The 22304-nt window shown below is 40.1% G+C and overlaps 5 protein-coding genes across 5 annotated transcripts; 3 read left to right on the forward strand and 2 right to left on the reverse strand.

Moving 5' to 3' along the window:
* Positions 1–501: 501 nt before the first annotated feature.
* GCK72_007427 (uncharacterized protein) lies at positions 502–1969 on the forward strand (the record flags this gene model as incomplete). The annotated part of the gene is made up of 2 exons (XM_053726188.1): positions 502–585; positions 1811–1969. 2 exons carry the CDS (start codon positions 502–504, stop codon positions 1967–1969), a joined length of 243 nt encoding a protein of 80 aa, XP_053590382.1.
* Positions 1970–2197: 228 nt separating this feature from the next.
* GCK72_007428 (uncharacterized protein) lies at positions 2198–2780 on the forward strand (the record flags this gene model as incomplete). Its single annotated transcript, XM_053726189.1, has 3 exons — positions 2198–2336; positions 2386–2528; positions 2574–2780. The coding sequence occupies 3 exons, from the start codon at positions 2198–2200 to the stop codon at positions 2778–2780; spliced, it is 489 nt and encodes a 162-aa protein (XP_053590383.1).
* Positions 2781–12579: 9799 nt separating this feature from the next.
* On the forward strand, positions 12580–14049 carry GCK72_007429 (uncharacterized protein; the record flags this gene model as incomplete). Its single annotated transcript, XM_053726190.1, has 4 exons — positions 12580–12647; positions 12696–13608; positions 13672–13865; positions 13917–14049. 4 exons carry the CDS (start codon positions 12580–12582, stop codon positions 14047–14049), a joined length of 1308 nt encoding a protein of 435 aa, XP_053590384.1.
* A 4065-nt stretch (positions 14050–18114) lies between these two features.
* Positions 18115–18942, reverse strand: GCK72_007430 (uncharacterized protein; the record flags this gene model as incomplete). Its single annotated transcript, XM_053726191.1, has 1 exon — positions 18115–18942. The coding sequence occupies one exon, from the start codon at positions 18940–18942 to the stop codon at positions 18115–18117; it is 828 nt and encodes a 275-aa protein (XP_053590385.1).
* A 10-nt stretch (positions 18943–18952) lies between these two features.
* GCK72_007431 (uncharacterized protein) lies at positions 18953–19786 on the reverse strand (the record flags this gene model as incomplete). Its single annotated transcript, XM_053726192.1, has 1 exon — positions 18953–19786. One exon carries the CDS (start codon positions 19784–19786, stop codon positions 18953–18955), a length of 834 nt encoding a protein of 277 aa, XP_053590386.1.
* Positions 19787–22304: the final 2518 nt, after the last annotated feature.

Consider the following 22304-nt stretch of genomic DNA (forward strand, 5'->3'; position numbering starts at 1 on the left):
CTTAGCACGGTGACTCGCACAGTTGCATATTTTTGTACTTCTCCAAAAAAATACATATCGCCGCAACATAACTGAACAGGAAGTCTCCAGAAAGCGGGACTGCTATCGATTTGTATCCTAATTTCGCTGAACGCATTGAAGTAGCACAGTCGCAATTGCTGCTCCACAACTATCGAGTTGAAATCCATGATCGGAAGATAAGCGTGAATTATCACTCGATGTATCTGCCAAACGGTAAGCCGGTGTCTGAACGCATTGTCCAGGAGAATAAAAAGAATTTAGAAAGAATAGAAATACGAATTGACCACTAACACAGGTAGTCTAGAGTGAGGAGTCACACTACCCTTTCTTTCTTTATATACCCTCCACTGTTTGCTCAGAGGCGGGGCCTCTACGTTTGACTAGTAGCGTGTCAAAGTCTGTGTGCCTAACACTCGAGGTATTTACCACCATATGTCAATAGGCTTTTAGGGGGCAGTGATTTATATCGCACCTAATCTCATGGGAAATCGGGCCATTATTTGCAAGATCTGGTCGGGATTATCGTGTAACATTCTCATGGAAGACGTTAATCTCTACAGAGGGGTACTGCACACAAATCTCGGTGAAAATTATTTGCATGGTCTGTTAGGTACAGTATCCCACAATCCTGTTAGTCAGTATCGCAATCAATTCCCATTCTGACACATTCAGTGACGGGTCTTCTCAAAGTTTTCTTTCCAACCAGAAGTTCCATGTTTAACGTAAGTCACACAAGATCTTTTCTGGGTACGTAGAATTTTCAGCGGTAAATTTAGAGCTACTTTTAACTAAAACATCAAAAAAGTGTTTCCTTCATAGTTGTCACCGGGCCGGCCCGGGCCTTGAGATAACTCGCTTCAAAATGACAATTAGGAGTCGATCAACCTGTCAAATTGAAAGTCTCGGTGAGCTCTACTTGGGTCTATTTCCATTTTCACTATGAGTTTAGTGAGAGCCGATGTACAATCTGTTAAGTGTCCAGGCCTTAAACAACCGGGCCTTGAATCAAGGCCCGGCCACTAAATAGATTGTACAGCGGCTCTCACTAAACTCACAGTGAAGGCAAAAGAAGAACAGATTTCACAAGATCATAAGTTCTGAAACAGAAACCCAGGTCAAAATCTTTGAGCACCTCAGTCTATCTAGGATGCTCCGAAAGTTCAAATTGCTCACTAGTCAGTTCGAAGGTGTCAAGCAAACATCCCTACCAAGAGCATCGCTCTAATGCAACAAAATTCGAGGTTGGCAATTCCACTCATTTCAAATACAGCAACAAGTAGTAATTGCTCCTTCTACTCGTCTTTTGAGATTGGTCATAACTGGAAGCCGAAACGATGTCCGAACCCGGACCACGTTTTTCCCCAGCCTCTCCACGAATCTCTTGGGAAAGTAAACTTGGAGATCACAAATACGAAATCATGTTTTTTTCAGTTTGTTTAGCTTTCAATAAATATTTAAAGGACTTCATAAGATAACAAATACACATTGAAGGTTAGGTGACCACAGTACACTCAGAAGATGACGTCACGACACGTCTCTGTGGTAGACCGGGGGCTAAGAGTCGATTGTCATCTGGAGAAAGGGCAGATGGTGGATTATGAGCAGAAAACTAACACTATCTAATCGTCCAATACACATACATTCCCCTTTCCCTTATTCTTCTCATCGATTTTTTTGTTTTTACAATGGCTACTCAATCAACATCATCCAACCCTCTAGAAGCAAACTCCCCGAGAAAAAAACCATAACGACAACGTATACTAGAGAAGCCCGTAATCTGAATTTTCAGAAAATAATGCCGGGAATTGTGCTGCTTGACGAATTGGATCCAGATCAGAATAAAGCAGATGTAGAATATATCAACGACGAGGAGCTGGACTTTGGTGACGTTGAATACGAGAACATGGAGTTTAGAAATGCACCAACTGATATGGATCCGGGAAACTGATAACATGATATTAATGGAATTGCTTTAAACATATTTTTGATGTAAATTGATGATTTTGGAACATTTTAAAAACAAGGAGATTTTTGAACTTTTGATGTTATGTATAATTTTATGCAAACAAATTGATCAGCTATGTAAATTATTCCTGTCAGTTAATTATCATAAAGATACCAAACGATCATTCGAAAAGGCATATAAAGGGAGAGAAGTCAACACTTCTCATCAAAAATGAACTGGTTCATAATCATTTCTTTATTCTTCATTTGGAATTTCCAAGAATGTCACTGCTGTGTGAAATGGAGAAGGAGTGCAGATTATTGCGAGTGCTCCGATGTTACTGATATCATTCTTCCCTCATTTGACACTGGTTTGTATGAGCCCAATAAATCTTATTTCATAAATTGATGTAATTTCAGATAGAAATGACATACTAATTAGTGAGAAAGTTGGTTGCGTTAGAAATATTACTTGCCAAGATAGTTATTTGACGTATGGCACAACTACTTTTAGTACATCGGAAATCGTTCGCCCTGCTGATAGTCATAAAGATAGTAAAGCAGTGAGTTCAATCCTAAATATGTTTTGATTCAAATTTCACTTATAGTATCTGAACAGTGCTAATCTTCAAACTGGCGTACTAACAGGATCTGTTGATGTATATTCTTTGTTTGGAGTTACATGTGAGAACAAGAAATGGTATGCAACCAAATACCCTTTCGGAATACATTATTATACGAATGACTCCAAACAAAAATTCCTTTATGAAGGTTTGGATGGAAAAAGATCGGAAATCGAAAGTATTGTGTGGTAAGTTCTCAGGGAATTTTGGGCAACTCGCCCACCATTTTGGGCAATTTGCCCAACAATTGGGCAGGCTTGCCTCCACGATGGCGGCAAGGCCGCCCAAATTGAGGGCAAATTGCCCATTTTATGTTGTTTCTAGCGTGCGCTTCGCTTGCTCCCCTCGTCGCGATCTATTCATTTAAGTAAAAAAAAACATAAGAACATTTATGGATTTAATCAGCATTTATTAATTCGTTCAAAAATACAAAATCAAATATAAAATTATGTATGTGAGAAGAATTGGTGAGAAAAGAAAGGGTTGAACGGGAACAAATTCTATGCTCTGAAAAACAGATGACAACCAGATTGTGTCTGTTCTGTAAGGACTCGGAGCACAATTCCAGCAAATGCAAGAAAATCGTATCCATCAAAGATCGCAAAGATTTTTTGAATCGTGAAGGACGCTGTTTAAACTGTCTGAGTAATGCACACAAAACTGCAGAATGCCACAGAGTCATGACGTGCTACTTCTGTAAAGGTCGACATTTAAGTGTCCTTTGCACAAATCGCGGTGAATCATCTTCGCCATCTTCTGCTAACTCGTCGAGAGATAGCAAACACAATCAGCAAGCCAAGACAAAGGCCAAGACGGCGACTACCAACGTGACTCACACCGAAGAAGTAGAAGAAGCTGTCCAGTGTAAGACGCAGACGACAGAGAGAGCGCCGACGACCACTTCAAAAGCCTTCGTGCCGACAATTCAAGCGAAAGCGAGGAACAAGGTGTCGGGAGAGTGGACAACAATTTCGATGATGATTGATACGGGGGCCGACAGAAGTTTTATAAAAGAAACTGTGGCAAAAACCCTCAATCTGGAAACACCGAATGGTCCCACACTACGACTGAAAACCTTTGGATCGCCAAAAGCGAAGGGACCAGAGAAGTACAAAGAAGCCTCCATTGTTGTTTTCACAGAAAACGAGTCAGCTGAAATCGACGTTCTACTGAGATCATGTGTCGTCGGAAACATTCCAAAAGCTGAAATGTCAAAAGAAGACATACGCTTCATCCGTCGCAACAAGATTGACGTCAATACGGACGCGTTCGAGGATGAAGTAGATCCTGATGTTTTGATTGGAATGGATCAGATGTCCACGATTTGGATTGGTAACACTATCACCTTACCACCTTACCATTTTTGCACTTCATCAATAGTTCCAGATCTTCTTCCAGCGTTATGTTCTCTTCAATGTCAGTGAACATTTTGCTGATCGTCCATTTCTCCGAAGATGCAATTTTCTTCTTGAAGGTGGCTCTTCTGATCTTGTCGTTGAACTTTTCCATGATGAGTTCCTTCATCATCCGATTGTCTACGGGTTCTTGAAGGCGTTCCAGCTGCTTTATCGCGACCATCAGTCTTTCGAATAGAAGTCTCTGTTCACGGGTGCTGTTGTCTTTGGCACAATCTTTGCGAACTTTTTCATTCAGTTCCAGAATGGTAGTCTCAGTGTCAGCGTATTTGTTTTTGAGAAGTTTGACGGCAATGTCATAATTCTCGGGCGTGATCTGGAGTTGATCCAGTAGTTCTTTCGCTCCTCCTTGAAGATGGTTGAGAAGATGAGTGAATTTTAGAATATTCGAGATGTCCGCTTTGTGGATTATCTCTTCGTAGAGCGACCAGAATTTTTGGAATTCCCATCTTTTCCCAGAGAAGACGGGGAGTTTGACTGGTGGGAGATTTGACAATTGGCGTTCCATTTCCATGCTTGGTCGTCGCTGCGACAACTCCTTGATATTCTGCTTGTTATCCACAGGCTCGGCATTCTCTGATCGGATTCTTTTCAGTACTGCGTGGTAAGAATCCCTGAGAAGAGTAGCGTCCTGGTTGAGCTGAATCAATAGCGGGAGTTTCTCTTCATAATTTTTCACATTGACATCTTCTTCATCTCCAATTTTTTCGATTTGCTCTGCCAACTTGATCGTCGTTGCTTCAAGCGTTTGGATTTTTGAATCCAGGAGATCTACCACTTCCACGATCTGTCCGATATCTTGGTTCGGGATCGGCAACTTTGTGTTCTTCAGCTTACTTAGTTCATTCTGATATTTCTTCACGAATGTCGACAATGCACTCGATTGGCTTGTGGTACTGAGAAAGTATAATTGAAGACTCATGGTTCTTCACAGAATTAGCGATCCGAAGTGATTGAAGAGCGAAAAAAATCGAAAATTTTGAGATTTTACTCAGCGTTAGAGTAGGGGGGGGGGGTGGGGGGGGGGGGGGGGGTTCTCGAGCGAATCGTGGTGTTAGTCTCGGTTAGTTGGGAAAGGACGGACAAGAATATTATAAAAATAAAACTCGTACCTCCTTTCTCCAAAAAGCGATCCTCGTTGTTCCCGCCACGCGCGTTTTCAGAATTTGGTCGTATGCACCATATAATGATTCCGTCTTCCTTGACGGCTTGCAGCGATAAACAGTTACAATAATAACTATTTATTGGAAGAAGAAATAATATTGAATAATATAGGGGCAAAATAGGACGGTTGGGGGAGAATGGAGAGAAGAGGGGACTCTTTCTCTCTCTTAGATTGCAAGTGGCGACCTGTCCGAGAGGACAGGCTTCTGGGTTAGACACATGAGACGCAGACATACAAAACAGTAAAGGGGGCGGGGACTCATGGTCAAATAGACAAGGGTATGATATAGAATTACTAGAATAGGAGATATCATACACTCCCGGGGGAACAAGTGAATTGGGGGGAAAGATAGTTAAATTAGTTTCCATCATTATTGCTGGAAGTTGAGGTGAAGAAGCCCAGTGGTAGAGGGAGTTGAATGATTGAGCGATCCACTTGGTGAAGATCTATGAGTGATGGGCGTGTGGAGCGATCCAAGTTGTGATTGCGATCCAAATGATGTCGTGTGAGTGATGAGGATAGGGGAATGGTGGAGCGATCTGGAGGAGTTGAGATGTGAGTGTGGAGCGATCCTCGATGATGGTTTGTGGGACAGAGCAAAGAGCCGAATGGTGTTCGGTTGACGTGCAGTAGTAGCAAGCCCGCTCTCTGCACCCGCATGGATCCTTTGCCTTCACAAGAAGACAGTGCTCACAGAGGTGATCCAGCTCGACGATCTCTTTGCGATCCGCGATTGACGTGTGTTTCGGGCACTGGTTACTGTAGTGCCCTCTACCACAGAAAGAACACTTGAGACTTGGCTTGTCTTCCGCAGATATCGTGATTCTTCGGACTTTCTGTTGTCGATTGCTCTCATTTGTTTCGAGCTCCCGTGACGGCGCTCGTCTTTTTGGCGCCCTGCTCACGACGCTTTGGAGCGTCTGCTTGCGCTCCTGTGGCTCTCCATAGCGATCCTTGAGATCTTTGTCTTGACGTTGCGGCTTGATCGTTTTCTCGGCTCGAGGATCCTTTTCCACTTGGGGAACCTCCCCGCCTTGAGTTCTGGCGAGGAACTGGGCATTGGATTCCTCCGGCTTCTTCCCAGTGCGGTGGAACTCGAAAGTGGCGACTCGAGTCCATTTTTCGACGAGCTTCAGCAAGTCATTTTTGAAGCCTATCATTGCTTCGATGTCGGTGATGACCGCGTTGGCCATGTCGACCTTCTTCTCGAGCTCGTCCGATTCCTTATTGAGTTCTTCAGCGCGTCGGACCGTTAGACTTTCGATCTTCTTCATTTTTGACGTGTCGAGGTGGTGCACGTATTTTTGGTGAGCGATCCTTTCTTCGTCCTTCGCTGACTCCAAATCTTTCTGGAATTCCGCAGCTTCTTCTTTCAGTTGGGCGATGAACTGCTCCATCTCATCAAGAGTTGATTTGGTGGGGTCGATTCCCCATTTGGGAGCGAGATGGATTTTGATTTCCTTCTCTTTCTCCGCGGCTTCCTCGTTCTTGATCTTCTCGAGGTTCTTGGCATGCTTCTTGATGGTGGAAGCTGCCCGGAGAATTTCTTGTATTTCCATTGCTGAAAACAATTCGAATTGTTGAATCATTTTGGATGGGACACATAGAGTTGCCGATGTCACGACCCTCAAACTAGTTGTTTGTCCGTCTTTTGACGGGATGGTCGGCATCGGCGTAGGACAAAAAATAGATCATGCGACATAGAATAAGCGGGATGGCGAAAAAGAAAAGCGTCCATTTGGCAGTCTTCTTGAATCCAATCAGAAAAACTGAAAGAACGAGCGTTCCTGTAGTGGCGACAATCACTGCAACCGTGATGATGATGGCCATCATGGATTTCATGAACTGCAGGTACCACTGTGCGAGATGGCTTAAATCTGGCCAGGCGATTTCGTTCATCAATGTTGTTTTTCCTTCGATGATCCTGTACAGAGAGGTCCACATGGATCCAGTGAATTTCAGCGTTCCTGCGATCTTGAAGTACTCTGTGTATCTTCCACCACAGTTGATTGAGCACACTTTTCTGAATCCGGCGTATTGAGCGAAGAATGTGATGTTCGTGGACTTTCCATTGGGTGAGCATGGTACGGTAAACATGTCTTTGTCGCAGACAATGTTTCCAATGACTTCTTTCAAGGAAGAGGTGCACTTGATATCCGCTTGTCCTCCAGATGCACAATTGTAGCATCCTTGGATTTGTTTTGCTTTGATGTAGCATTTGTCGGATGAAATCAGGATAGAGGTAGTGACATTGTCTTCCAATGTGAGCACTAGTCCGATGGTCACCTCGTCGTTGATGGTGGCTACCACCGACTCATTTTCAGCTTTCAGGGTCCAATGTCCTTCTCTGACTGGGAGGCGTTTCTGGATGGTGTTGAACTGAGTTTCCAGATCGTCCTCTTCACATGTGCAGACCATGGAATCTTCGGCTGGCTCACAATTGCATCTTTCGTTGAGTTGGCACGTTTCTTCCTCTTTCCTTTTGCATTGGACACTAGGCAAACGATATGGTTGCCACAAGGCGACTTGTGACTTTTCGTTTTTGATTAACCAGTTTTCCAGAATTGGCGATACTGGTTTGTTGATCCAAGCGGCGGTGACTGTGATGTCTTGAAGCGATCCAGGAAAACTGACTGGCAATGTCATGGTTTCCGTTTTTTGATGGCGATCCCCATTCAATCTTGTTATCGACATTTCGATGACCAGTCTTTCTCTCCATTCGGCACATTGAAAGATTTCGAGCGTTCCGTTGTTCCTTTCTTTTCCGTAAATTCTGTAGAAGAGACATCCTGGAGACGGAAAGAAACATGAGCAACCTAGGCCTCCACAACTTTCGGTACAGTAGGTGTTCCCAATGTGATTGTTGGCTTCACCAAGTTCTGGTACCATTGAATTTTGTGTGATGTTGAGGCACTTGTCTGCTACACACGATCCAGTATGGGCGCATCGTTTGGCACTCCATACATGAATTTGAGCGTCCTTTGTGAAGGTGATTGTGTTCTTCAGGCATTCCATTCTGATCTCGAGAAATCTGATTCTGATTTCTTTTGTGGCCATTCCATTCTGCTCGATTCGAAGACATGCTTCCTTGTTGAACGATCCAATAGTCAGATGCTCTTGGGTAACCAATTTGCATGTTTTGGGTTGTTCCTCGGTGCAAATCTTTTCTCCTTGAGATAGAAGATTAACTTTCTGACAGGCGTTGCTTGTGTAGATCATTGAAGAGAACATCAGGATAGTCACCATTATCTCCCAGTTGATCTTTCCGCGTCGGGAGGATTTGCGAGGAATGAATCCACGGCACTTCGAGATTATCATTTGGAGCAATTTGTAGATCATGATCAGCGGCGCTCCCATGGATATTTTCACTTTGAAGATGCAGTACACTATCATTGTAATGATGTAGAGGATGACTGCAAATCCACCGAGAGCCATGTACGGATGGCACTCTGGGTTCAGAACATTCGTCGTGCAGATCACACAGTAGATGCTGTCACATGTCGAAACAGCATGGCAATTCAGTTCATATACTGTGACCGCGTTGGCCATCAGTACTTTTGCAGTTGCATGGTGATCCGTTATTTTCAGAGCGGGTGGGATCCAAACATCTGCGTAGTTGCTGTTCCAGGTCATTCGAGGTCTTGATGTGCAGTAGTTCTGTACGCACATTTCGAAGCTTTCATATTCCACATTGACGCTAATCCCAGTTGGAGTGCATTCTAACGGTGAGATAGCCGTTGTAGGTCCAATGATGATTGACAAAATCAGTTAGTTGGGAAAGGACGGACAAGAATATTATAAAAATAAAACTCGTACCTCCTTTCTCCAAAAAGCGATCCTCGTTGTTCCTGCCACGCGGGTTTTCAGAATTTGGTCGATGCACCATATAATGATTCCGTCTTCCTTGACGACTTGCAGCGATAAACAGTTACAATAATAACTATTTATTGGAAGAAGAAATAATATTGAATAATATAGGGGCAAAATAGGACGGTTGGGGGAGAATGGAGAGAAGAGGGGACTCTTTCTCTCTCTTAGATTGCAAGTGGCGACCTGTCCGAGAGGACAGGCTTCTGGGTTAGACACATGAGACGCAGACATACAAAACAGTAAAGGGGGCGGGGACTCATGGTCAAATAGACAAGGGTATGATATAGAATTACTAGAATAGGAGATATCATACAATCAGACTTCGTCATGCTCATCATTTTCAACAGAATAGCTCTATTAGAGAAAAAAGAGACTGAATTTGGGATCTAGTGCTCACATAATTTTCAGCTGATAGACAGCTAGTGCGCCAATTGGTCAGTGGTTCGGGCGACCTTTTGGGCAATCCTCGCATGGGCCGCTAATGGGCAGGCTTTGCGCAAAGAAATCCTTGAAAAACAGTGAACCAATATTGTCACTGCTGTTTGAAAACTTGTTAAACTATTCTGTTTTTGTTAAATAAATCTCATAATCAGTTTATTGATTGCTATTATGTTGTTCTAAAACTTTTCAAAAACTTAATCGTCGAGCTCACGGTCTCCTACGCGTAAAAAATTCTAAATAATTTTCCACATCATCTGACCTTTCACGCTGAGTATTGTCCTTGGCTATTTTTGAGAAAAAAGTAGGGCAATTGTTTAGAACGCTCTAGCTTCAAGGAAAAGTATCAACTTGACTGGAAGTTTTCAAAACCAATAGAGGAAAAAAATCCCTACATTTTGATATACAACAGTAATATGAACTTACTATTAGGCTTTGGAAGCCAGTGAACGAGAAACAGAAAAACTGGGAAACTTGACCGAATTTGAGAAAATGTAATCGACTATTTGTTGTGCATGCGCTATAATTTTGTCGAACAAGTTGTTAGTGATCGTTTAGCTCTGAAAAACCGTCCAGAAATCTTTTTATGTTCCTCAACCAATATTCAGTCAGCTGAGATACCGTATACCTAATTACGACATTTGATGAAAAACTGTTTCCATAGGGTTGTAGAGATTCTTTATCTGATCATTATTCAAGTGGAATGAATCTTCCTGGAGAAAAACCAAAAAAGCAGATACCAATTTTCGATGTCAGTTCAAAATGGCAAATTTTCTGCACATTTTCCGATTTTTCTCAAGAATCAGGTCAAACTTCAAAAATGTGGCATCTTGCAAAGCTTCTAAATTTTATTCTGATTTTAATGAGCCATCAATCAAGAATTTTCATTGAAAAATAAGAAAGTTGATCTAGTTTTAAGATGTTCCTTCGACTGAGTAGTAATTCTTATATATGTATCTACTTTTTTATTTTCCAACGAAATTTCTCGATTTATGGCTCATTCGAATCAGAATAAAATTTAGAAACTTTGCATAGGGCCAGTTTTTTGATTTTTCATTTTGTTTTCAAGATATTTGCCAAAAAGTACGAAAAAATCGTATTTTTGTACTGAAATTGAATTTTTGAATCAACTTTTTCAGTTTTTGCCTAAAATTAAAATTTCAAGGTGCAAACTGATTAATTTCAGATTCTCTAAAAACTCATGGCAAGCGATTTTTGAAATACATCGTAATTAGGTCATCAGCAGTATAAAATCATCATATTATTTACTGAATTCCTAATTTTTTCATCCATCTGATGATTTTCTGCACGGTTTCGGTTTACAAAATGTTTATGGAAGCCTTCATTAACAGTCTTCCATCCAATTTTGAACGAAAAGTAGACTACATCTCCGAAAATGGGTCAAAACACTCCATTCGATTACACAAGAGATAATGAGCTCCATAGACGGCAGAATAATATGTTTAATATATGAAAATGCTGGGAATGTCTTCCTCCATCTATTTTTCATAGAAATCTATGAAAATCCTGCTTCTTCCAAGTCACCAGATAGCTTAAAGTTACGTCTATAAAGAGAAAACGAGAGATAAAAATCGCAGTGAGAGACGCAGACGACGTGCAAATTAATAAAATTTTTCACGCGTAGGAGACCGTGCGAGCTGGTGAAACATTTCATTTTTGGTTTCTAGGTGGAGGCCAGAAGTTGTTTTTCTCCAACAGTTGGTCAAGCTATTCTCCGAAATTTTTTTCAATGTGAGAGTTTGGCAGAAACAAACAAGAAAGAGCTTTTGACCTAGAATCCCGAAACGAAAGCTTCGGTTATCACTTTTCCCAGAATTCTTCTCACTTTTGTACCGAATAGGATTCGAAGTATTTACACGGTTTTCCCACGCCGTCACAACCACAATATTTGCCTTCTGGAAAAAACAAGGTAAATTTAGTCACAGATGACAGATTTATAAGGCACTTATGTATGCACACAACAGATGCGTCATCTGGCTCACCAGCAGGCAATGTTCTGGATCGTCATTCTCTCGTTGTCCTCTTCTCTTCCCATCTTTTTCCATAGTTATTGATTCTTCACCCACCAACCGATGTCTCTCAAGCAAATTACTGAAACATTTCATTGTCGGTTTCTAGGTGAACAGGCACGAGCCAGAAATTGTTTTTCACCACCAGGTGGTCAAGCTATTCTCCGAAATTTTTTTCAATGTGAGAATTTGGCAGAAAGGGACCAGAAGGAACTTTTAACCTAGAATCCCAAAACGAAAGGTTCGGTTATCACTGCCGGTCTACCCCTTTTCTACAATTCCTCTCATTTTTGGGCTGAACAGCCTTCGTAGTTTTAACTCGGGTTTCTCAGGCAGCCACAGTCACAATACTTGCCATCGTCTAGTCACAGGTGGCAGATTTATGGCCCACTTATGCACACAACAGATGCACCATCTGGCTCACCAGCAGAGAATGTTTTGGAGCGTCATTCGGACCCAAGTTTTTTACCTTTTGGTCAACACTTTTTCCAGAATTCCTCTCATTTCTGTATAGTTGTCGTAGTTTTAACACGATTTTCCCACGTCGCCACAGCCACAAGATTTGCCTTCTGGATTGGTTAGTCACAGGTGACAGATTTATGACCCACTTATGTATGCACACAACAGATGCACCATCTGGCTCGCCAGCAGAGAATTTGTGGTTGTAAGACTTTCTTGTTATCTGTCCGAAAATTTTTTTCAATGTTCTCGAATTTATTTTATTTTTTTAAATCCATTTTTAGAAACATATCAAGAGCCAGTCTAACACATTTTTCTAGGAATTCCCCTCATCTTGTGCTGCATAGTCTTCGTTGTCTTAACACGGTTTTCCCACGCCGTCACAGCCACGATATTTGCCTTCTGGGTAGTAACAAGGTCAGTCTAGTGACAAAGGACAGATTTATGAGCCACTTATGTATGCACACAACAGATGCACCATCTGGCTCACCAGCAGTGAATGTTCTGGAGCGTCATTCTCTCATAGACCTTCTCTTTTCTTTCCATCTCCTCTCTACAGTTATTGATTTCTTGACCATTAACCGACGTCTCTCAAGCAAATTACTGATTTCAGAATGAATACTCAGCCGCTACGATATCAGAGTCTTAAAATTGTATTACTTTATATGGAAGCAAATGTTAGGTAAGTGTCTTTCAAGTGGTTTTTCTGATTAAGAACTAAACGTTTCAGGATCAAAATATCCCAGAGACTGCCAACGATACGCTCAACAGAAAAACTGGTACCTCTCCGAATTCGGTTTCTCAGTCTCCATAGTACTAACACGTATATTAACACTACAAGTTATTTTGTGGGAATCTATCGAGTCTTTCAACCTGATCACAACATTCCCAAGAGCGTTCAGAATCAAAATGACAGAGGTGGAGTCTCATCTGATCTGGATCAATATGGCTTTCAAGCTCCATTGAGTTATACTCTGGAGGCTGGTGACGTCCCACTTAAAGAGTTGAATGATGAGCCTTTTCGTCACGATACGAATGAAATTGAAGAAAGAGAGAAACGAAGTTTGAGAAATTATGAGGCCGCGTTGGCACTTAAAATCAAATCGATGAATACTGAAGCTGATGTAGAAGAAATACCAGAGAATGGCAATCAAGTGATTGCAAACAACGCTTGGATACGTCAACTATCTAAATATTCATTTGAAAGTCTGAACGAGGGTATTGCATATCACCGTCATGCCCTCCTTCCATTCCATTACCGACGTCACAACTTGAGTCCTCCGTATACCTCTTATATTCAATTGACGGTGTCTTCTAAAGGAACCAAAAAGCAGATTCAGAGATACATGTATACAAAGAGACTTCATGAAGCAGCAAAACAACTCAACACAATTCTATTTGGAGGTAGACAAGACGTTATTCAAGTTCGATTTTTTAAGATGCCTGGGTGTTCGATTTTGAGATTGCCAGTTGGATTCAAAATTCGAATGGACAGTTTTGACGAAATATCATCGCAATATAATGCATTGCTTCCAAGAATTGACAGTTCCAGTTTTCCACTGGATGAGGTCACTATCTTACTTGTAATTGATGCAGATCTCAATGTGGATGGTTTCCATTTACCAGCAATTAGAAGTGCGAAGGTATTAAAAATACAGGATGGTAGTCTTGTGCCCGGTTTGCTACCATTGCTCAGAACTGTCCAGAATCAAACTGTTATTGTGACCTATTCTGAGGTCTTATACCCCGCCGATGAGTATTTCGCGTTGGCAAGGAGCTGGGTTAATGACAAGAGACCTGTTGGAACTTGTTATTTGTTTGGAATCTGGAAAGAAGAAACAGTTAAAGAACTTCTGAAATTGATTAGAACTCGCCTGGAAAACACAAGAAGAACGAAAAGGTTTGACGCTAAAATGAGCTCTTTTCCAATCAAATGCAATATCTTTTTCAGACGTGTAACCGTATGCATGGGACACTCAAACAGATTGGAAGTGTATTATGTACCAGCTGATACTCACAGTAATCCCGAATTCAAATGTCATGGATATAAATGGATTCTCACAATGAGAGTTGTACGAGTTTGATGAGGATACATTCGATGAGTTCCTGACAGAAAATCCGTCTTAATTTCTAATGCTTTTTTCTTCACTCTACTTTTCAAATTCTTCTTTTTTTTCTCTTCAAATAAAAATTTCGCATCAAGATTCGAGTTGAATAACAAATTCACAAAATCATTCATCATGCTTCACAGTTTCCATTTTCACTATGAACTCTCCCATACGTGGTTCGGCGTGCTCGATGTCTGAATTCTGGTTCACACTGATCTCAATCAAGGAGTAATGAAAAATGGTTCTGAAATTGTTTTCAAAAATAGTCAAGCAGAGGAAAAAATAGGATGTCGTTTCCCATTTGACCCATTTGATCCAATTCATTATTTTTTAACATTTAAATTTTCTCAATTTGTGTTGAAAAGTACGGTTAGCAACTGCTCTGGTTTTCTCTGCGTCTCTCTTCGCGCGCATGCACGTTGAGTCCCAGGCTACCTATGCGAACACGCTCTAACGAGAAACTACGTGGAAAATGAAATATTTTCACGTATCCTAAAATTTTCTGTAGGGAAATAGATTCTAATGTTCACCGCCACGTATTGCGGACCATGTCTTTTTCAGAGCGCGTTTACATAGGTAGCCTCACGGTGATTTTCTCGGAACCACTTGGTTTGATTTCTAGACCCTCACATTGGCGGCCGCGAGCAAACCCGCTCTACTGCACCGTTGAAATTTCTAGACCCTCAACTTTGGCTTGAGTTTTCTAAAAATTTGATTATAACAACCAGCAGGTTATTTATAATGCCTCTTAAAAAAATTATGGAGAATTTTTAACAATAAGTTTCATACCATATGGCCGTCAGTTTCACAGTTTAATCCGCCAGTTACTTTTTTTGACATTCAATACAGTGTAAAAAATTATTCCATTTTCGAACGCGCTCTACCTGCACGTGCGAGAGAAGAGAGACGCAGAGCCAAACAAGTGCCGCAGTTGCAAAAACCGCGTGCCAAGCTTGCATCAAGACTCCGCCCATTTCATTTTCCACTGCGGCCGAACTTTTTTTGGCGCTACCTACTAGCTGGTTCCGAAAAAATCACCGTGAGCCTGGGACTCAACGTGCGCATGCGGTGTCCGCAACTTTTCACCCACGATTTCCCGCGCAAACACAAATTTTGAAACACTGTTTTTGTATTTTTGCGATTTTGGCCTAATTTTACTCATATTTTCGATAATTTTCGTTGAGAAATTACCGAGAAATTACTGTTTTTCTGGTAGAAATAGTGTTTGTGAGTAATTTTCGACGATTTTTCCTTTTAAAAAAGTTTTTAAAATTAATTTTTCACGAAAATCGTGATTATTCGTGAATTTTAATAAGAATTTATTTATTTCAGTACCATTCCAAGATGCGACCACCAAAACGTTCACGAAAACAGAAGGAAAATGAAATCTTGGAAGACGAAACTCCAAAAAAGAAACCCGATTCTTCTCGACAACCAGAAATATTCGAATATTCTGTTTAAGTGACACCAGAAGGATATCCATATGCGACAGTAGAGGAGTGTGAAATCGAAAATTTTCATTCAAAAGAACAAATAATCAATATGCTTACGAATCCGCGGCAAATCAGTAGTATGTAAGTTCAATTTGAGGAAATTCTGCAAATTCCGTGGAAAATGGGCGGAGTCTGTTTTGTAACATCGCCGCACAGTTTATGCCGAATCGTTTGCCGGCAGGAACAGCTTGTTTAGATTTCCGTAATTTTTGCCGGAGCCTTTTTTTCTTCTCAAGTAGGATTGAGATCGGCTGGCGTGCCATCAGCGCGCTTTCTAGGTCTAGCTGGCGTCTTAAGACGAAAAATTTTTGACGTGTTTTTCAGTTGTCTGGGGTGTCTTTGGCGCGTTTCCAGAGCAATGAAACCGAGAGAAGACGGTCGACTGGTGTGCTTTTGGCGCGTTGTCTGAGGTGTCGGTGACGCGTTTTTCTAACAAGAAAATGACAAAATAGCAGAAATTTCAGTGAAAGCTCGGTTTTTCAAGCGGAAAACCACAATTTTCGAGATTTTTACTCAAAAAATCACTGTTTTTGCTCGAAACCATCCAAAATACGCCGGATTATTGAACTTTTTGACTAGAGCAGTGATTTTAGAACAAAAGCACCGTTTTATAGACCTTAATCGACTATGAAACGGTATTTTTATTCTTAAATAACACGTTTGGTCAGGAAATTCAATAATTCGGCGTATTTTGGATGGTTTCGAGGAAAACAGTGATTTTTTGAGTTAAAAAAATCTCGAAAGAGGTTTTTTGCTAAAAAAAAACCGATCTTTCACTAAAATTTCAGCTATCGTGTCATTTTCTTGTTAGAAAAACACGTCACCGACACCCCAGAAAACGCGTTAAAACTCCGCTCTCTTTCCACGAAAATTATGCAATTGCGCTCTATTGAACATCTATTTTTCAGTCGAAAATCCGGATGGTTTCTCGAAACTCCGCCACCTCTACCGCCTCTAACCTCTGAAAAGGGTTGCTTCGCTTTCTATGTCAACGGAAAATCTGCAATGTGCGCCAAAGATTTGACGGCGCACTGGTCCCTACGCTTCCAAAATCCTCGGGAGCTCTGTGACGTCGAACTGTCAACAAGGCGTACTCTCCGTGCATTGGCGCATTAGCGGTGTCTCTGCGTCTCTCGTTTTTACTCAGTGTTTCTTTTATTTCGGCATTTAATTCTTTTGCATGCAAGATTGCGAAGAATGTGTTTTTAATTGAATAAATGCGTGTCTTCTTAATATTATTGATTTTAAAAAACTGTTTAATTGATTTTAAAATGTTTAATTTTCCATTTATTTCTAGAGACCGCAACATTTTTTTCAAACTCAATTTTTCATTAAAATTTCCATCCTGACCTTTTCTTCAGGTAAATGGAAGTACATTCCCAATTTTTTTTCTGAAAATATTCACTCTCTCCGAAGTTACAGGACCTTTTAGTCAGCCATGGTTTCTACTGAATTTCTCTTGGGGAATTCTTTTGTTTTCCTGACCACGCAAAAAATATTTTCTGTTTTCACGTTCAATCCGTCGAATTTTTGTAAAATTTGGGAAAGTTCGAACCAGAAACCGTTTGATTAAAAACCCAGCGTCTTATCCACTGAACTAAATGAGTACAAATGTGACGCTGATAATAGGAAAATATATTTTTGACGTGATTTTTAAAAATTGAAGAGAATTATTTGAAGGATTTTCAGCTTATTTCGAGATAAAACATCAAATATCTAAATTTCTACAATACGGATTTTTTAATTTCTAAGTGGATCTAGATCGAAATTTTGCGTAGATTCTGATTCCGTCAAGAAACGATGCGAGTCTGACTTGCATTAACCTGAACTGTCGATAAAACTACTTTTCTTTTTGAGCCTGTTGTCTTCCGACACCGAAAAAACCACATTTTACGAATCAACGGCTTTCAAAATTTTGGCCCCAGGTACCTGAAGAGATGTCTAAGAAGAATATGTCAGAAAATAGATCGGTTATCACTGTAAATTTTTGAAGTGATGCCTCGAAGTTCAGCTGGCTCCCAAAAAAATTCGACATCACGAAAATTTAATTTTCTTTCAAAACCTATTAGAGTATGTCAAGAACTACTAGAAACAGTAAAAAAACAATGCGAGTCTGACCTAGAACAACCTAAACGTGACATTTTACTGAAAAAAGCAAAATGTTTTTTCAGTTTTCTGAGAAAACTAAACATTTGGGTGAAACGAAAGTGTGTTCATCGGATTCTACGTACTCGATTACATAGGGGTCAAAAGTTTTCATTCTGTTTTAGCGTTCTGGGCTCTCAGGGCAGACCGCCAAACATTTCAATACCCTCCTCATGACGCCTCAAGAGAAGAAAATGAAAAACTCCGCCCACGTTCATTGCGGTCCCTAGTTATTTCTCATGAAACATTCTGCAATGGACGGTTCCAATCTGAAACAGTGAAAGAGCGGTTAGTTGCAGAATTTCAGGAAATACTTCGCCGCCGAATATTTTTTCAGGTTATTTCAACAACTGGCGACATGCAGAAAAAAACTATGTTTATTAGCACTACTGGAAATGGAAGTTCACTCGGATTGAAACCAGGATTGGTGAGTATCAAAAAGGAAATTTAAATTGGCAAGGTGTTTGACAATTAGAATAGCTTTTGACTCAGGGTTAGTGACGGCAGAAAATCTAACGTTAAGCACATTGACGATTGCATGTAGGTGTTCCATGCCTTGTTCTGTCAAATGGCCCAGGCTTCGATGAATTCTCACGTACGGAACTAAGTGAACGAACAATAAATGCAGTTTAGGAGACACTGTCGCGGATGGAAATGCTTTCTTCATGTTCGATTCGAGATTCCAGAGGATGTCCTGAAGTTCATCGATTTCTGCATCTGATTTTTCGCTGTTGTTGCAAAAAGACATAATCCACGACAAATCGTGCATGATTTTCTCGATCAGAGGGAGCTTTGGAGAACAATCAGCGAGAAAAATGGAAAGCACAAGTTGGATGTTGGAAGGACGAAGCAATTTTCTCGCCTGGTTGCCGGTAATCTGTTGATACCATGTCCTATGTCCACAACCGATGGATTCAAGTGCAGATTCCAGACGTTTACGAGTTTCTTTGGTGTCACTGAAGAGTGATTGTAAATTTTCTCTATCAATCGAAACATCTTTCAGAACGTCTTCATCACTTTCCAGCTGCTCATATATTCTATCGCGAATTTCTGTCAACACTTGGAATCGGTCATCGAAAGTTTGTAAGGAAAATCGACAATCAAGGCATCTCGAAACTGTGTCCACAGTGGAATCGATCACAAAGCAACACACATAGTGAATCGATTTGTCACAAGAATCACATACAAATGAATCCGAACGACGGAATTCCGTGTTTTGACAGTGCGGCATCAAACAATGCTCAGATTGACAACATGATGACATATCGATTTTTTTCTTCCCAGAATTCTTTGTCTTCTTCACAACTTCTACCAATGAATTTTTTTTTCAGATCTTTCAGAACGGTATCCGAGAACTTGAATTTGACAACTGCCAGGAACGAATCCATGTCTGATAAGCAATTCTTGTATGAAAAAGATGGATCCTTTGCGATATAATGACAGAAATCAGTGATGAATGCATCGAAGTCGTCCTCGCCTACATCTTTCTTCAGAAACTCAAGACATCGTTTAACTCGGGAAATTTTGGTATCGGTTTTCCGAATATCCCCGTATTTTTTCAGCTTCGTTCCACCACTAGGAGATTGAAGTTTCAGACTGTTCAGTTGATTATTCATATCCAATGCCTTCTTTCTGTGAATGTTTTCAGAATTTCTTGCCAGAACAGCGTCTCTGATCGATTCTTCCTTGTTTCTTTCAGCTAACAGAATGTTATTATTCAAGAAATTGATTTTATCTTTCAGATTATTGTTTTCGCGATGAAGATTCGCAACTTGATTCGAAACGAATTCTGATGATCGTTGAATGGACTCCAGAGCTTTCTGCGCATTTTTCAGTTGATTTTCTATATCTCTTTTATTCATCAATGTCAACTTCAGTTCAGCAATTTCCTCGTCTTTTTGTGTTATGATTTTTTTCAATTCAACGATTGCAGATTCAGATTTGGTTAATCGACCATTGGCATCAGACAAATTATCACGAAGTTCTCGTTTTATCTTCTCGTGCCTATTTTCTAAGGCTTCGACGCCTTTAACTCCGTTGTGTTTATTAGCAACTTTTGATAATTTCGGCGGCATTTCTGAAAATTTCCGTGTTCCATGTATTCATAAATGTTTGCTTTGTTTCTCTTCAGGCTCCCTCCATCGCCTTATAACTATTTATAACTACTGACCTCACAGCTTTTTTGTGAACCCGAACTGTCAAATGTCTGATTTCTGTGCTCGGTCTACCCGTATGAGATTGTGTGATCTGCAATTGACAACAAATTTGATTAGGATTGTGTTTCATGATATGTCTACTCTACTAAACTCACGGCTTTTTTGTCTTTTGAGCCGTCTAATTACACAGAACTACCCGATTGTTTGATTCTGAAAACATATTTTTGAAGAGTAACTTCGGAAACAAGAAAATACGGTTTAAAACATAAAACTGCAATAAAATAAGGTTTTTCTAAATTTTTTCCAGGTTTAGCTTCCTCCAATTGTCATTAACTTCGATTGAATTCTCCTTCTTCGTCGTAATATTCTATAATATTTCTACTTTTTACGATAGCGAAATTTCAAAAGTATAGAACTCCTCCTACGACACACGAAATTTCGATATTTTGCATTTTTTTCGATTCGTTTTGCTCCAACTTAAAAAAGTTGGGGAATTGATTTGAGAAAAAAATACGAAAAATAAGTTTTTTATTGCATAAAACACAATTTTCAGTTATAAAAATGAAAATACTACGGTACGCATTTCCGTGCACCACTCGCGTGCCAAGACATTGCTGGCGCAAAAATATCGCGCCACTCCTTGCGTATTGGAAGCGTAGGGACCTGTGTTGTGATGACTCACTTCTGCCCGTTTCTTTCTATTTTTCCTCAATTTTTTCCAAAATTTAGCCAAATTATATAGCTTTTTTAAAATCTTATCAATTTTTCCAACGCAAATCGATCTTCATCAGAAAAAAGTTCAAAATTTGGCAAAAAGTCGAATTCTGTGCACTATAGTTATATTTTAGCGCTGCTAAGCAGCGTTAAAGTTTCATCTCTCGACAGTCTTAAACGCAAAAATTGAAAAAAAAAACTGGAGAGAGTCTACTGCTGACGAGACCGCGCTCTCAATCCAGAATTTTAAATATATTCTTGTCCAGTAGAAAGCGGTCGAAACAAGGAATTTTAAAAATAAAAAGTTACCGAAAACGTGGAAAAAAAAGGAAAAAAATTTTCACGTGGCAAAAAAACGTGAAATTTGCAAAATTTTTGAGAAAAAAATAAAAAATTTCACGTTCGCGTGAACTCAAGGGCGGTTTTGTTTTCGCATCTTTACCACGTCATCCAAGTGGCATGAGTTGGCAAAATACCTTTCGAAATTTAAATTGTGAATCACCTTTTTCTTTTAGTTTCACAAAATAGTTTTCCTCTTTTTCTGATTATTTTTCCCAATTTTTTAAGTGCTAATCAGCATAACTTTTCAAGCTTGATATTACCTCGTTACGGTTATGACTTGTTTCTGACTCATTTCAATACATTTACAGCTTTTTTCAGGTAAATTTCCACATTCTTCCCACAAACCGTCGTCTCCCTGCCTCTACCGTCATCCACATCCACTTGTCGTCCTCTTCATCTCTGACTTACACCCAGGTAAGAAAATGAGAGAAATCGGTGGGAAACGGGGAAAAATAAGATGTTGCCATGTCACTCTCAGAGTCTTGAAATCTTTTTCTTGCCCATCTCCCAGTCTTCGCTCGATTTCCAATCTCTTCATCCCATGACCCTCTTCATATTTAGCAGAATATCTTTACAGTACTTTTCCTTCGCTTTCTCTAGTCGACTCTCTCCACTTTCAGAATAGGGATACGGTAGTTATATGTTTATAGTGCTATCACATGAAACGCAGCCTTAAGGTTATGTAGAACTGATCTAGATGCTCTGTCTAGTTGTTAACCAGCAGGAAATTTGCTGGATTTTGTTGACTTGAATTTTGTAAATAGGAACTGCTGGAAAGATTGTTTTGAATCGAAATTAGGTTTTGAGATGATGAAATCCAAAGTTTTGAGTTCCCGTCGAATTAAAATTTTTCGAATTCCTTCCCATGTTCAAAGTTTTGTATTCCTCCTCAAAATTCAGAAATTTTTCAAGGAGTTTTTGGAAGTTTTCATCAAAATTCAAGACTTAAATCGCTCTCAGCTATGGAAAACTTTTTTTTTTGAAATTTGAGTATATGCTTTCAGTTTGAGGTGTTTTCCGATTTTTTTGGTAACTGTAGCTACAGTACCTCTCAAGGAGGTACGGTAGTGGGAAAATTGTTTCAAGAAAAAAGTACGGGACACAGGAGCCAACATTTTGAAGTACTTGAGAAATTAAAACCTTGTTCTTGCAAGAATCTAGCAAATTCTGAAAAAATCTATAAACTTCCGAATTCTGGAAGGTTCTGGGAAAGTCTGGAATTTTATGGACGGTTCTATCAATTTTTAAACTTTCAAGAAGTTTTCAGAAGTTTCTAGATGTTTCTGGAACATTCTGGAAACTTCTGATTCTGGATGTTCCGGTCAAACTGGCTCAAATTTTTTAGAGTATTGTCTGAAAATGCCAGAAGTGTCACTACCAA

Source organism: Caenorhabditis remanei, chromosome II (genome assembly GCF_010183535.1).
Source record: "Caenorhabditis remanei strain PX506 chromosome II, whole genome shotgun sequence".
In the NCBI taxonomy this organism is placed as follows: Eukaryota; Metazoa; Nematoda; class Chromadorea; order Rhabditida; family Rhabditidae; genus Caenorhabditis; species Caenorhabditis remanei.